At 39.6% G+C, this 13,617-nt stretch overlaps 1 protein-coding gene across 1 annotated transcript in view; it reads left to right on the forward strand.

Moving 5' to 3' along the window:
• Positions 1-13,617, forward strand: part of LOC111160152 (leucine rich repeats and immunoglobulin like domains 3) — a 48,194-nt gene that overhangs the window by 17,801 nt on the left and 16,776 nt on the right. Inside the window, exons 4-7 of the mRNA XM_022523023.1 lie at positions 11,067-11,198; positions 11,754-11,897; positions 12,903-13,046; positions 13,362-13,505. Coding sequence (XP_022378731.1) covers positions 11,067-11,198; positions 11,754-11,897; positions 12,903-13,046; positions 13,362-13,505 — 564 coding nt within the window. The remainder of the gene's footprint in view (positions 1-11,066; positions 11,199-11,753; positions 11,898-12,902; positions 13,047-13,361; positions 13,506-13,617) is intronic.

Raw genomic sequence — 13,617 nt, forward strand, 5'->3', positions numbered from 1 at the left:
CAGATAATGTTGTTTGCAAATACCTTCTCCCATTCAGTAGGTTGTCTTTTAGTTGTGTTGATCGTTTCCTCCCCTGTGCAGAAGCCTTTTATTTTGATGTAGTCCCAATAGTTTATGTTTGTTGCTGCTTCTGTTGTCTCAGGAGACATATCTAGAAAATGTTGCTATGGCTGGTGTCAGAAAAATTACTGCCTATGTTCTCTTCTAGGATTTTTATGGTTTCAGGTCTCACATTTAGATCTTTAATCCATTTCGAATTTATTTTTGTGTATGGTAAGGAAAGTGGTCCAGTTTCATTCTTTTGCATGTTATCTGTCCAGTTTTCCAACACCATTTGTTGAAGAGACTTTTTCCTGTTGCTTATACTTACCTCCTTTTTTGAGATTAATTGACCATATAATTGGTGGTGTTTATTCCTTGTGTCTGTTTTGGGGACAGTACCATACTGTTTTGATGATTATAGCTTGTAGGATATCTTGAACTCTGGCATTGTGATACCTCTAGTTTTGTTTTCTTTTTTTAAGATTGCTTTGGCTACAGGGTCTTTGTGGTTCCATACAAATTTTAGGATTGTTTGCTCTAGTTCTGTGGAAAATGCTGTTGGTATTTTAATAGGGATAATATTAAACTTATAGATTCCTTTCAGTAGTATAGATATTTTAACAATATTTGTTTTTCCAGTTCAAGAGTACAGAATATCTTTCCATGTCTTTGTGTTGTCTTCAGTTTCTTTCATCAGTTTTTTTTTTTTTAATGCTTTTATTTACTTATTTGACAGAGAGAGATCACAAGTAGGCAGGGAGGCAGGCAGAGAGAGAAGGGGAAGCAGGCTCCCCGCTGAGCAGAGAGCCCGATGCGGGGCTCAATCCCAGGACCCTGAGATCATGACCTGAGCTGAGGGCAGAGGCTTAACCCACTGAGCCACCCAAGTGCCCCTTTCATCAGTTTTATGGTTTTCAGAGTATAGTTCTTTCAATTCTTTGGTTAATTTATTCCTAGGTATTTTATTATTTCTGGTACGATTGTAAATGGGATTGTTATCTTAATTTCTCTTTTTGCTGTTTCATTATTAGTATATAGTAATGTATCAGATTTCTGTACATTGATTTTGTATCCTAACAACTTCCTTTAAAGATTCATGTCACTCTGGATAAAGATAAAGATAAGGGATGTAAGCTCACTTGCCTGTCTGATCATCATCACTACATTATCCATGTCTTTTTCACAAGAACAATTTAAATACTTGGTTAAATGTGATGTTCTTAGTCCATCGGTCTGTGAACCATATCAGAAAATAAAATAACATTAATTTAACCTGATGTGTTCATACAGAATTAATCTTCTGCATGAGAACTGTTTATTAATTTGAGGTTCAGAATAATGATGTGTTTTCTGGTTTGTACTATCATCTTGAATGAAAATCCTTTGTATAGGCTAATTTTTCATTAAAATATACAAAGCTGAGTTGGGTGAATTTTTGGGTAAAAAAATTACAGTAGCTCTTTTGAGGGAAGGTTTTGTGGTTTATTTTGCTTTTTAGAGAAAAACCGTTTTTATTCATTGATTGGATTTCTGTTGAAGACTTCCTATTAAGCCTAGTGGGCTGAATATATTCATTTAACTCTGCTCTTTCTTAAAACTCCCTTAAAATGGAATTAAGGTCTAAAAAAATATACACAGAGAGGAACAAAGATAAAATAGGAAAGAAGACAGTCCAAATAAGAAATGTCATAAAAATTTTGCAAGCAGATGAACAAATTATAACTGACTTAGAAGAGAGAAAATGGAGTGGATCCCAAAAGCAGCAACTTGGTTGTTTTGTTTTGTTTTGTTTTGTTTTGTTTTGTTTTGTTTTCAGCGGAACCATTCTGAGTTCAGAAATTCAAAGCCTATAAGGGTACAAGGTAGGACTGAAATTGAGGGAAAAGTTAAAACTCTTTTATAAGAAGCAATGAGGCCTCCAAGTTTCTCCTTCATACTCATCCTCCAAAACTCAAAGCCTAGTGACTGACGTTAGCAGAAGATTAGAAGTTACCCTCTGGAGAGTTGAAAGACTAAGTCTCTAGAATTTGGGACACAAGCCAAGCTGGGCAAGGAAGGGATGAGGATTGAGGGTAGCATATTCTGCAGTCAGGGAAATTAAATTTTATCTGAACACTGAGGATGACACTTCCTTGCCCCAACTTATTTACCTGTGAGTCTTCCTAGATCTTAGCAATCATGCTCGGACCCACCAGACTAGAGACTGGAAGATCAGAGCAATAAGACATGTGGAGATCCCATCATGAAATAGGTCCCCTCTCTGCCATCATGGTGGGACTCACCAGTCAACAAGTCTATTCTGCACACAGTCCTCAGTAAAATTTTGAATGCTTTTTATTAAATATGAATGGTTAGCCCAGTGATCGCCAGACTTGTGTAGACATTTCGAATAAGATCAAGTGTCTACGGAGTGTCTGGGTGGCTCAGTCAGTTAAGCATCTGACTCTTGATTTCAACTCAGGTCATGATCTCAGGGTCAGGGGATCAAGACCCATGCCGGCTCCATGCTGGATGTGGAGCCTGCTTAAGATTCTCTCTCTCCCTCTGCGTCCCCCCACCCCTCTTCTCCCCCTCTCTAAAATTAAATAAATAAATAAGATCAGTGTCTGAAATAAATGGGAAAAGAGAACCAGAGACAGTGGAAGGAAAAGGGAACCTCTGGAAAACCTAATACGTGCAGAAAGAAAAGAGATGTGATAGCCACAAAGCAAGTAAAGAATGGTAAATCATTAATAATAATAATAAGGAATATTGAGAAAATAAGGATGAACTTTTGAAAGTTAAAAATATAACAGACTCTTTAAAAGGTTAACAGAAGTGTCGAAAGAAAGTCGAAAACTTTATCTAAAAGAAGAACGGAAAGACAAAGGGATGGAAAATGGGAGAGGAAAAAATGAGAAAATAGGAAAATCAGGCAGAAATCTATTCCCTACCTTATTGGAATTCCACAGAGATGTATGTGGAAATAGAAGGGAGGAAATGATCAGACAAACAAAAATCCCAGAACTAAGAAATACACGTTTCTAGGTTGAAAGGCTCTACTGAGTACCAGCAGTTGAAACAAGGCCTACCACTGGAGATAATACTGGGCAGTCTCAGAATACCAGGAGTAAAGTGAAGCTCTGAGAAGAGGAAAACAATAAAACAACACAGGTGACCTGTGGGGGTTGACGGTGGTTCTCGTGTGTTGCCAGTGACACCTGTATCACCCAGGAACTTGGTAGAAATGCAGATTCTCAGGTTCCATCTAACCTGCTAGAAGAAGTCCCTGTCCTCTGGCTCTGATGTCTGCCCATGTTTGAGAAGCATGGAGACAGAGAATCAGAATGGCTTCTGGCTCTTCTGTCAGTACTTCCATGAATGCTTTGGATAGGGTAAAACAGTGTCTTCAAAATCCTAGGGGAGAATGACTTCGAAATTCTGTATGCACTCAAACTGTCAATCCTATAAAGACGTTTTGAAACATGGGGGCTGAGGGGAGCACCTCTGTTCATGGTTACTTGGAAAGCTAGTGGAGGATATGCCCCAGGAAAATGAGGGAGTAAACCAAGGGTGAAGATGGGCAGCCAGGCAGTGGGACTCCCAAAAGAGGTCTCCCCGCAAAGCGAGGACAGGTTCTGCAAGAGGCTCCATTTTCTACATAATGTTTGCCTGAAGCCTTTCTAGCAATTCTGATCTTCTGCAGGGCTTGTCCTCCAAATCCAGAATCACAGCTCCTTAGGCATGCCTGAGATCATTGCATTCAATGTCCTTCCGCTTGACAGGTGAGAAAATCAAGGTCCACAAAGTCTAGTAAATCAAAATACAACCAAGAAGAGAATCAAAATCCAATCAAAATCCCCTTGCTAGGGAACTATGATTGGAATTGCTGCTTCAACAAAATGGCAGTTTTGCTTTTTTTTTTTTTTTTTTTGGCTGGCAGCTGTAATGGTCATCCCATTTTCTGATGTACATAAGCATTTTGAACCACACTTCAGATAAATCCTTACCAACCAATCTAAAGCTTGATCTAGAATTTCTGGATGAAGCACTGGTCACTTATGGTTTCAAACCCATTCACTGAACCCCGAGTTCTAGGGGATCAAAGATGAATTAGTCTTCCTGTTCACAAGCAAATCACAAGCCAGGTGGGAAATGCAAACTCACAGCTGAACTGTAACAATGGTCCGGCATATGAAAAAATGTATAGAAAGCCTCTGCCTCAAAGAGAAAGGGGAAACTTCTAAAGTTTACTAAATTTGGACACCTGGGTGGCTGAGTTGGTTAAACGTCTGCCTTCGGCTCGGGTCATGATCCCAAGGTCCTGGGATCGAGCCCCACATCAGGTTCCCTGCTCAGTGGGGAGCCTGCTTCTCCCTCCCGCTCTGTCTGCTGCTCCCCTTGCACGTGCTCCCTGTCAAATAAAAAAAGAAAATATTTTTAAAAAATACTTGACTAAATTAGAATTAATTTTTATTGTACATAATTAAATTATTTCAGATTAAAATACTTGTTCAGTAAGTCTCTTTGGCATCTTAAATTTTAAGTTATTCACCCTTAAATTTCTATTTCCATAAAGAACTAAACTGAATTCACGCTTGGGAATCCAAAAGGGTTGTTTTCTTTGTGACGAAAATGGGTTTTTGACTCCTATTTCTTTTTTCGTTTTTAACCTATATTATAACTGACCCGTAAATAGGGCCCTGATCATTGCAGGATGTTCGTATTAAAGTATTATGGCTATCTTTATTCATGTTCTTGATCCAAAAGACAGTTATAGTCTATGTTGACCTGGCTTCTAGCTGACAGAATGGATTCTCTGCTTCTTACAGTGCCCCATTTGCTGTTTAGTATTGTTAGTTCTTAATCAAGAATCTTTCTCCTTGCAAAAGTTTCCTCAGTTGGCTTTATTCTTTGATGCCACAGTACCAGGGGACCAGTCTGCACATGTGTTCTTTTAATGAAACTTCTTAATTATCTTTTTTAGAAAAAAGATGAGGAAAGAGAGTTTATTTTTATCTGCATGGGAGAGGTTCTTTGGCTTGCCAAGTCTCTCTCTTAAAAGAAGCCTAATATTATGGGGTGTTAGTTATTCCAGCCAAGGTGGTTTTCAAGGAAGCATTTTGTTGGGGGACAAAGGTTATTGTTGGAAATGTAAGTGACCTTTAATGTATTTGCAAAATGTAGTGTTTTCTTTAACAACTTGTAATTCTTTTATAAATGGGTGCTGAAGTGGTTGCTTGCAAGTTATATATAGAAATCAGTATTTCCTTGGGGCTGGGTTGACTGACCCAGTCAGTGCAGTTAATATGCCTTCTCTGTAGAATGACTACAACTTCAGCCATTTGTTAGCTACACTAACTGAATTGGACTCAAGGGGTGCGGTTAGTGATACATTCTAAGAAGGAAGGGCGTTGCAACATACAAAAAATGGTTTCAAAGTAAGCTTCGCTGCCCACACCTTCGCTAAATGATCAGTGCCACTCACACATAACCTCTTATATGCCCAAGATGGCACATCTTTCTTCACATATCACAGTGGCAAAGCCTTAAGCTGCCTGTTATTGACAGGTATTTCTTATTCACCAAGAAGCTGCAGAGTAGTTGGTGTAGGAATTCCAGTGTGAAAAAACCTGATATTCTAGTTCCTCACAAAGAATATTCCACTCTCCTTTTAGACTCTGGAAATAAACTGACACCATTTTTATGCACTTAAGAGTCCATGAAATTCTTTTGAGACTCTCACGCTTTGTGGAGATAGCAGTGAGTCAGAAAGTAAAACCAATCATCATCTTACCAAGTGATCATGTCACTAACCTCATAACTTTTATTTTGCTGTTATAATTTAGTCTGGGTTTACATTCAGTGCGGGCGTTCAGAGGATCAGAACAACTAAACACAGTCTTATCTATGGGAATAACACACTTGTCCGTTTTCCTAGTGACAATAGACATTAAAATGGTCAGGAGCATCTCACACCTGAGCCAGCTGGGATCCCAGTCCGCACCCCATGCTTTAGAAGGCCTTCCATGTCAGCAGCACACACAGAAGTGGTAATGGAGAGTGGATGGGAACTCTAGTGGTGCCAAACTGGGTTCCAGTGTCCAGAGGTTCCAGAGCTAGAAACCTGAGCCTGTATGTCAGTGGGGGCGAAAAGCACAGCCTGTGCTCTGGGGAACCAGATGCAGAGTACTACTTTACCCCCAAAGTGGATCGCTAGGCAGAAGGTCATTGTTATCCCAACACACTGTCTTGGTCCTCTGCACCTCCTGGTGCTCCTGCACCTGGTCATGCCTGTGTTTCCCCTACCAGTGTTTCTACCCACTACTTCCAGAGCACAATTTTGTGTGATATAGTCACCCCATTCTGAAATCCTCTGTGCCTCCTCCCCCAGCTGATCTTGAGATAAAGGCCCAATGCGTATGAGGTGTATAGGGTCCCACTTGACCTACATTCCTCTCCTCCTGGCTACCTCACTCCTGGACTTCATATCTCCCTAGTCTTCACCCATGAACTCTCTACCCCAGCCACAAGGCTTCCTTTCATTTCCTCAAAGGGAAGCCTTGCCTTCCTCACACTTGCTTCTACTTGGAACGCTAACCTGTCTTCTTGCCATGGGAAGTTTTGCTGACCGCTGTCACTCCTTTTTAGGAGGCTGTTCTTTCTTCTCCATTGCCATCTTATCACGGTAGTTATCACGGTGGTGACCCCTTCCATCTGTCTGCCTCTTCCCCCTGCTAGAATGTAAACTACATGGGTTCAGGGACCGTATCCATCTTATTCCTTGGTAGATCTTCAGCACTCTCAGAGCAAATCTCACCATAAGAAAATGGCAGGCTATGTTTGGCTCTGCATTTTAAAGGTATTTGGCAAAGTGGGTTACAAAAGGGGAAATTAGCAACATAGTGAAACCGTTGTAGTTGGGCCCAAGAAGCCAAGGCTGAGTGAAACTACCTGGGACTCCTGTTTTTCCTGTGGCCTCTCAGATGCCTGAGGGAATCGTCTGTGCTCTGACAGACCAAGCCCCCAGGTCTGTGTGTGTCCACAAGGGACTAATTATACTTGACCTCGGCACTGATTTGACCATGGAACACCTTGTACTGTCAACATACACAGATGACCGAAATGTTCGCTGTCCTTTTGGGTTGGATTTGCACAATGTTGCAATGCCTTCCAATACTTATATGACTTACGTATTGTGATTTTTGAACAATGGAAAGATGGTACTTCCACATCAAGTCATGGAAAAAAGTATTCACTCGGTTTGTTTGTTTGTTTGTTTGTTTTGTTAAAGCATTGCACATCCTGCCAAAAATATTAATTAACCACAGTGCTTTCAGTGTGTTCATCGGTTTTGGCATTTATCCATATTTGGAGAAAAATTAAAGCTGGAGTTGAATTGAATCTTTATCTTTTAGAAGCAGCTATTTGTGACCAACTCTATTAGAATTATGTTTATTTTGAGGGTTTTAGGTGATTAAAAAGATCTTTCAATCTAGTTTTTAATGGAGTTGTCTCCGTTTTTAGAAACTCTTGCATGATACAGAGCAAGTTTGTTTTGTTTAAACTGGTACATATCACGTGGTTATTTGTCAGTCTCCGAGAGCTAATATGAAACTGGTATTTGGATTTAATTCAGTTCCATTAGAACAGAGTTAAAATTCTGTGATACAGGGACTATTATCCTGGCAGTTGTAAGGGATTTTTGTGCAAGGAAGCAGGGCTGACAAAGAGGGCACTGTGCACGCTCCGTCTGTAACAGAGCACTTTCACACTGCAATTTAGGAAGTGTGCAGTTCAGGAAATTGCTGGCTTTGGCTGGAGCATACTTTAACTGCAAGGAAAATTTTATTCGTCACTCAAGTAATTGGCAGTTTTAATACCTTGTTCATAATTACTTAATAAACAAACGAACATATAAACCAAAGACTGTATGGCCTGTTATCTAACTCGTGGCCTTATTTGACCAACATGATAGACACCTGTGGGTCTCCCTCTCCCTCCCACAAAAAACCAGTTTGTTCCATTTATTGCAAAAATCTAAGGCTGAGTGTTTTCTTTGTGTTGTTGAATGTTAAGTGTGGCTCTACTAGCCTCAGACAGCCTGGGATGCAGAGTTTGATGGGAGGTGGTGACTAGGGACAGGGGAGGGCAATGGAGAGAGGGGAGCATTTCAGGGTTACTCTGCTGTTTGTGGGAGGACATCCTGGTAATGCACACATTTGGGTTATGTGTTTAAGAGAACATTTTTGTTCCCTAAAGTGTGGTTTTGTTTAACCCACACACCCTGACCCTAAGGCCCTGTGGCTTGTCTCTTGGACTAAATCCATCTCCGGGATCTAGAAATTGACTAATTGTCTCTCTTGCATTACCCTGTACCTCACAACTAGATCAAGGAGTTTATACACTGGCAAATCCAGATGTGGGAAATGGTCAAAATCAGAGGTCATGGCTGACTTGACTCTAAACAAAGTCTGTAAGACTTTATGGGAGACGAAGGGGCTTGATATTTGTTACTTGTAAATAGGACTGTTAAACCTTTTTTTTTTTTTTAACATTACTATAATCACAGACAAATTCAGCTCTTAAGATACGCATCATCTATGCCTGTTACCTTGTATAGGATGACATGAGAACATAGTTAGATTCCCAGATGACCTGGATCAAAAGACATGATTCCCTGCAGTCCTTAAAAGTAACGTACAGAGGGTTTTGACAGTATTTTGAGAAGTTTTGTTAGGTTATTGTAGTTTAAATAGAAAAAGTCCAACCTGTTTTCTCCCTTACTGTTCTTTCTTGTGGGGAAATCAGCACCTGACTTTGGCACATAGTCAGGAAGTTGGTCTTCTACTCTGGTGCGTGGCAAACATGTGCACACCCCTCGGTTGTCTCCCTGGGGTACAAGCAAGACTGAGGAGACCCTGTTTCCAGGGCATCCTTAGTGTTGGCATGGTTATGGCTCCATGAGGCAGGGTTGATTCCCACATTAGTTTGAAACCAGAAGTTCAGCATTTCTGCAAGAGTGGGAAGTCGTGGCCCTTTCTGGGCAGGGGTGGGAGTGTGCATATCCACATAAGAACTTAACTGCCAAATATATTTGACACTATATTGTATGAAACTAGTCTTCAGCAATTGCTTTGGTACGAATATGACCTTGTGGGTCAAAAACCCTAGTTTCCTAATTTTACAGTTGTCTATAATACCTCTATGGGGGAATGTTACTGTGATTAAATGCCAAATGGTATAATATATGAACAATCCTTAGTCTCAGCTTGACATTTAAGATGTTCTCCACGTTCTTAGATTTCATAAACAGTCCAAGACAGAGGGGTAGAGACCTATCTCCTTACTTCAGAGGACCTCAAAGTATGGCAGAGAAGACCAGCTGTGTGAAAGCACTGTGTCAGAACGCAGCATAAGATTTTGTGAAAAATATGCATGAGGGACTCTTAACTCAGAGACCTTCTGAGATGGTGAGAGGCCTGTGTGCTATAATAATGCAAAAGAGCTTAATAAATTCTCAGAGCACTATAGAAATACATTATTGGTCGAAAGATACACACATGAGATATATTTCCTAAGTTCTCTCATTAAATGAGGCTTACTCTTAGACTATGTATAAAAACAGCTGCATGAGACATATCACATATGGAGTTCTGCCTAGAGCCTCCACATTGTTTGATTTTTCTGTGGATTATAAAGAGACCTTCTTTGTAAGTGGAGTCTGTTTTCGTCCTGGCCTTCCTACGTTGATATGTTGTTTTCCCCTGCCAAATGATGCTCTAAAAAGTCCAGGCTCCCTGATCTAATGTGACAAATAAGATGGCTTACACATCAATTTGATTCCTGTTTTCTAGCAAGATTGTCATTTAATGTTGAGTTTCCCCTTGAAAGCTGTTGTATTGATGACCTTTTAAGAGATTTGACTTGCCCCCTTTTTGTTTTGTTTTGTTTTGTTTTTCATTTGTGGTCTAGTATAGGGCTCACCAAGGGAACTTTCAGTGATGAAATGATCTGTATGTGCACTGACCCATTTGACAGCCACCAAGCACATGTGTGTGTTGAGGACCTGAAATGGGGCTCCTGTGATTAAGTAACTGAATTTCAACCTTTAATTTAGAGTACTACTTGTGGCTACCATATTGCTCATCGTGGTCTGGTATTTAAGACTATTAATGACAAATCTTATTAATCTAATTAACTAGAGATTATTTAGACTGGTGTGCTTTTATGTAATACTTTTATAATATTCAAAGCCCTGGAGCGTATCCTCTGGTTTTGAAGACTATGGCAATACCTTGAAACCTGCTGTTTCTTAAAGAAAAAGCTCTCTAGCATGGCTTAAAAAACAATCCCAATCTGATGAGTATTTTAAATTCATTAGTACCTGTTGTGTGCATAATCTCCAGGAGAAGAATTAGAAATAGGTTAGGAATCAAGGAAAAGAATAGACAAAGGAGGCACCTGGGTGGCTCAGTGGGTTAAAGCCTCTGCCTTCGGCTTGGGTCGTGATCTCAGGGTCCTGGGATTGAGCCCAGCATCAGGCTCTCTGCTCGGCAAGGAGCCTGCTTCCTCCTCTCTCTCTCTCTCTCTCTCTGCCTGCCTCTCTGCCTACTTGTGATCTCTATCTGTCAAATAAATAAATCTTTAAAAAAAAAAAAAGAATAGACAAAGACCACATCAGTGCCTAGAATGCCAACTCAGTGTTAGTCATTTTATATACCATTTAATAAAATGATAAGAAGGACTGGTAACAAAAAAAATGTAAAAATCAGATAACTTTTAAGTGCTTAGCATTTGGGTAACCATAGCTGTTAAACACACCCAGATTTATATAGGAATGTTTTTCATACATTTGAATATTATGATTTACTATTTAAGGTGAAATTAAAGTGACATAAGAATTGCTGTTTAACTTTTAAAAGTACAGTTTAGAACAATCAGTTTTCCATATTTTGAAGAACAAATTAGGAATATAAATTCTTTTACACCTTTCAGATTGTTGTATTATTAACCCTGTCTTCTGTGCTATCTTTAAATTCCAGAGCTGGAAACAGAATTGTTGAAATATTACCTGAACATCTGAAACAATTTCAATCCCTTGAAACTTTGGACCTGAGCAACAATAATATTTCAGAGCTTAAAACTCCCCTTCCATCCCTACAACTCAAATATCTGTAAGTCAAGTCTTCTTTAACAAAGATATTCACCTATGATGACAATACAATGTCATAATAATAAAAAAATCAACTTTAAAATGTAATGAAGTCTGCTTTTGTTTTTAAACTGCTGGTGTAGCAGCAGTGTAACTTTAACTTTTTTCTTGACGTGTAATTTGCTACAAACCCAAATAACCACAGTCTTTATTTTGTTGTTATACTTTCCGATTATAAAAAATTAGACATCCTTTGTTAGAAAAACTATGTGGAGCTAAAAGTGCTTCTTTAGAAAATTAAGCCACTCTTTGTTTCATTAATAAATGAATTTCATAAAAATTGGATGAGTATCTGAAACAAATTTTTATACCCTTCAAATATTCCAGTCATTCCTTCCTTAGCAGTATGTGTGAATCGTAGTCCACGTTGGTCCACAAGGACCTAAAGACTTAATTTTTAAGTGTCCATTGATACAAATGATGGTTAGGTTCTCTGGAGATTACAATACAGGGAATTTATGTGTTTTAACTTTCCAAAGAGCCAGAAGGAGAAGCTCACCTTCAAACTTTTTAACAGGTATCTCAGTAGCAACCGAGTCACTTCAGTGGAACCTGGGTATTTTGACAGTCTGGCCAACACACTTCTGGTGTTGAAGCTGAACAGGAACCGACTCTCAGCTATCCCGCCCAAGATGTTTAAACTGCCCCAGCTACAACACCTGTAAGTAAGATGTTCTCTTAGACGGTGTTTCTTCACCTCCTCTAAACCCTTGGTGTCTGTTGCCTAAAATCCACAACGTGACCAAAGAGGAGTTTCGAAGCAAGAATGTGGTTCTCTTCCCATTGAGAACTGGAGTGGCTGAATTTCTCAATCAGAAAGAGCCTTCGCAGCCGCGTAGTACAAAATCCTGCCTGACAGGGCAGGTTAGATTGTTACTGAAAGAATGAACAGCGTCATCATTGAACAGTCTCCATACAAAGGCATCACTGTGGCCCTGACGAAATCATGGTGACGCCCAGCAGCTGTGGTTTGTGAAAATAATACTGACAATTCCAGGAGGCTCTGATAGCTTAAGTGGCTGCAAAGAGCTGCTCGTTAATAGTGGTGGAATGATCTGTGAACAGCTCCTACAATATAGTGGTTTTCAACCTTGGCTGCACATTATAGGCACTGAGGAGCTTTTAAAAATCCCTATGTCCAGGCCACACCCTACACCAATTATATTAGAACCTCTGGGGGTATGATCCAGGCTTTGGTAATTTTTAAAGCTCTCCAGGTGATCCCAGTGTGCAGCCAAGGTTGAAAATGACTGCCTTGAAGAGAAAGATTAAACAGAAAAAAGAATTTTGGAAAGTGAGAGTAACCAACTTTTTAAGCAGAATAAGCTTGGCGGCCCTACCCCTGAATAGATCTCATGTTTTAACATAATATTCAGTATACTAACTCTAGATAATTTAAAAACAAATACACGGAGTAGATAAGTGTTTTAAAGAAATTGAAGTGTAGTCTAGTTTCAATATTGCATTTTTCCAAAAATACATCACACATTTCAGGAGGAAATTCACTCTGCTAATAAATCAAAATTCTTCTCAATAAAAATGTTTAGAAATTTAAAATGTTCTATGTAATTTAACACTTGCTGGTTTAACTGTATTGTTGTAATGTCACATTTTATTACTACCCCCAGAATTTTGTCGTATAAACTAACTGTTCTATCCAATGCAGTGAACTGAACCGGAACAAGATTAAAAATGTAGATGGGCTCACATTCCAAGGACTTGGTGCTCTAAAGTCTCTGAAAATGCAAAGAAATGGAGTAACAAAACTTATGGATGGAGCTTTTTGGGGGCTGAGCAACATGGAAATCTTGTAAGTGTGCTTATCACAGTTCCTGCTTTGATAGTACAATCATGGAGTGCTCAGTGAATATGCCGTAGCTTTGTTTGAGATCCTATGTTAAAAATCTCGTAATTTACAGTCTTATAATTTAATATTCAGTTTTGTTTCAGGTAACATGACTGAGAATTTATAAGCCCATGGTATCTTTTGCTGATGTCTTTATACAACAAAAGCTGAACGTCTCGTAACAATGGGAATATGTAATAGGTTGTAATCCTAGGTCTCCTTTGCAGAGACTAGATAATGAGCTTGTGATCCTGCTTTTGATTCTTCTTGTAAATGTAGGCAGCTGGACCATAACAACCTAACAGAGATCACCAAAGGCTGGCTTTACGGCTTGCTGATGCTGCAGGAACTTCATCTCCGCCAAAATGCCATCAGCAGGATCAGCCCCGATGCCTGGGAGTTCTGCCAGAAACTCAGCGAGCTGTGAGTTGCCTTTTATTCTCCTCAGGTCCGAGAGCAGGGATCCTGCTGGAGCATGAGCTTCTTACCACTGATCTGTGAAATTTTCATAACAAAGTTCCCAAGGTGACAGCTT

The sequence above is a fragment of the Enhydra lutris genome, unplaced genomic scaffold (genome assembly GCF_002288905.1).
Source record: "Enhydra lutris kenyoni isolate GAN:26980312 unplaced genomic scaffold, ASM228890v2 scaffoldscaffold74, whole genome shotgun sequence".
Lineage (NCBI taxonomy): Eukaryota > Metazoa > Chordata > Mammalia > Carnivora > Mustelidae > Enhydra > Enhydra lutris.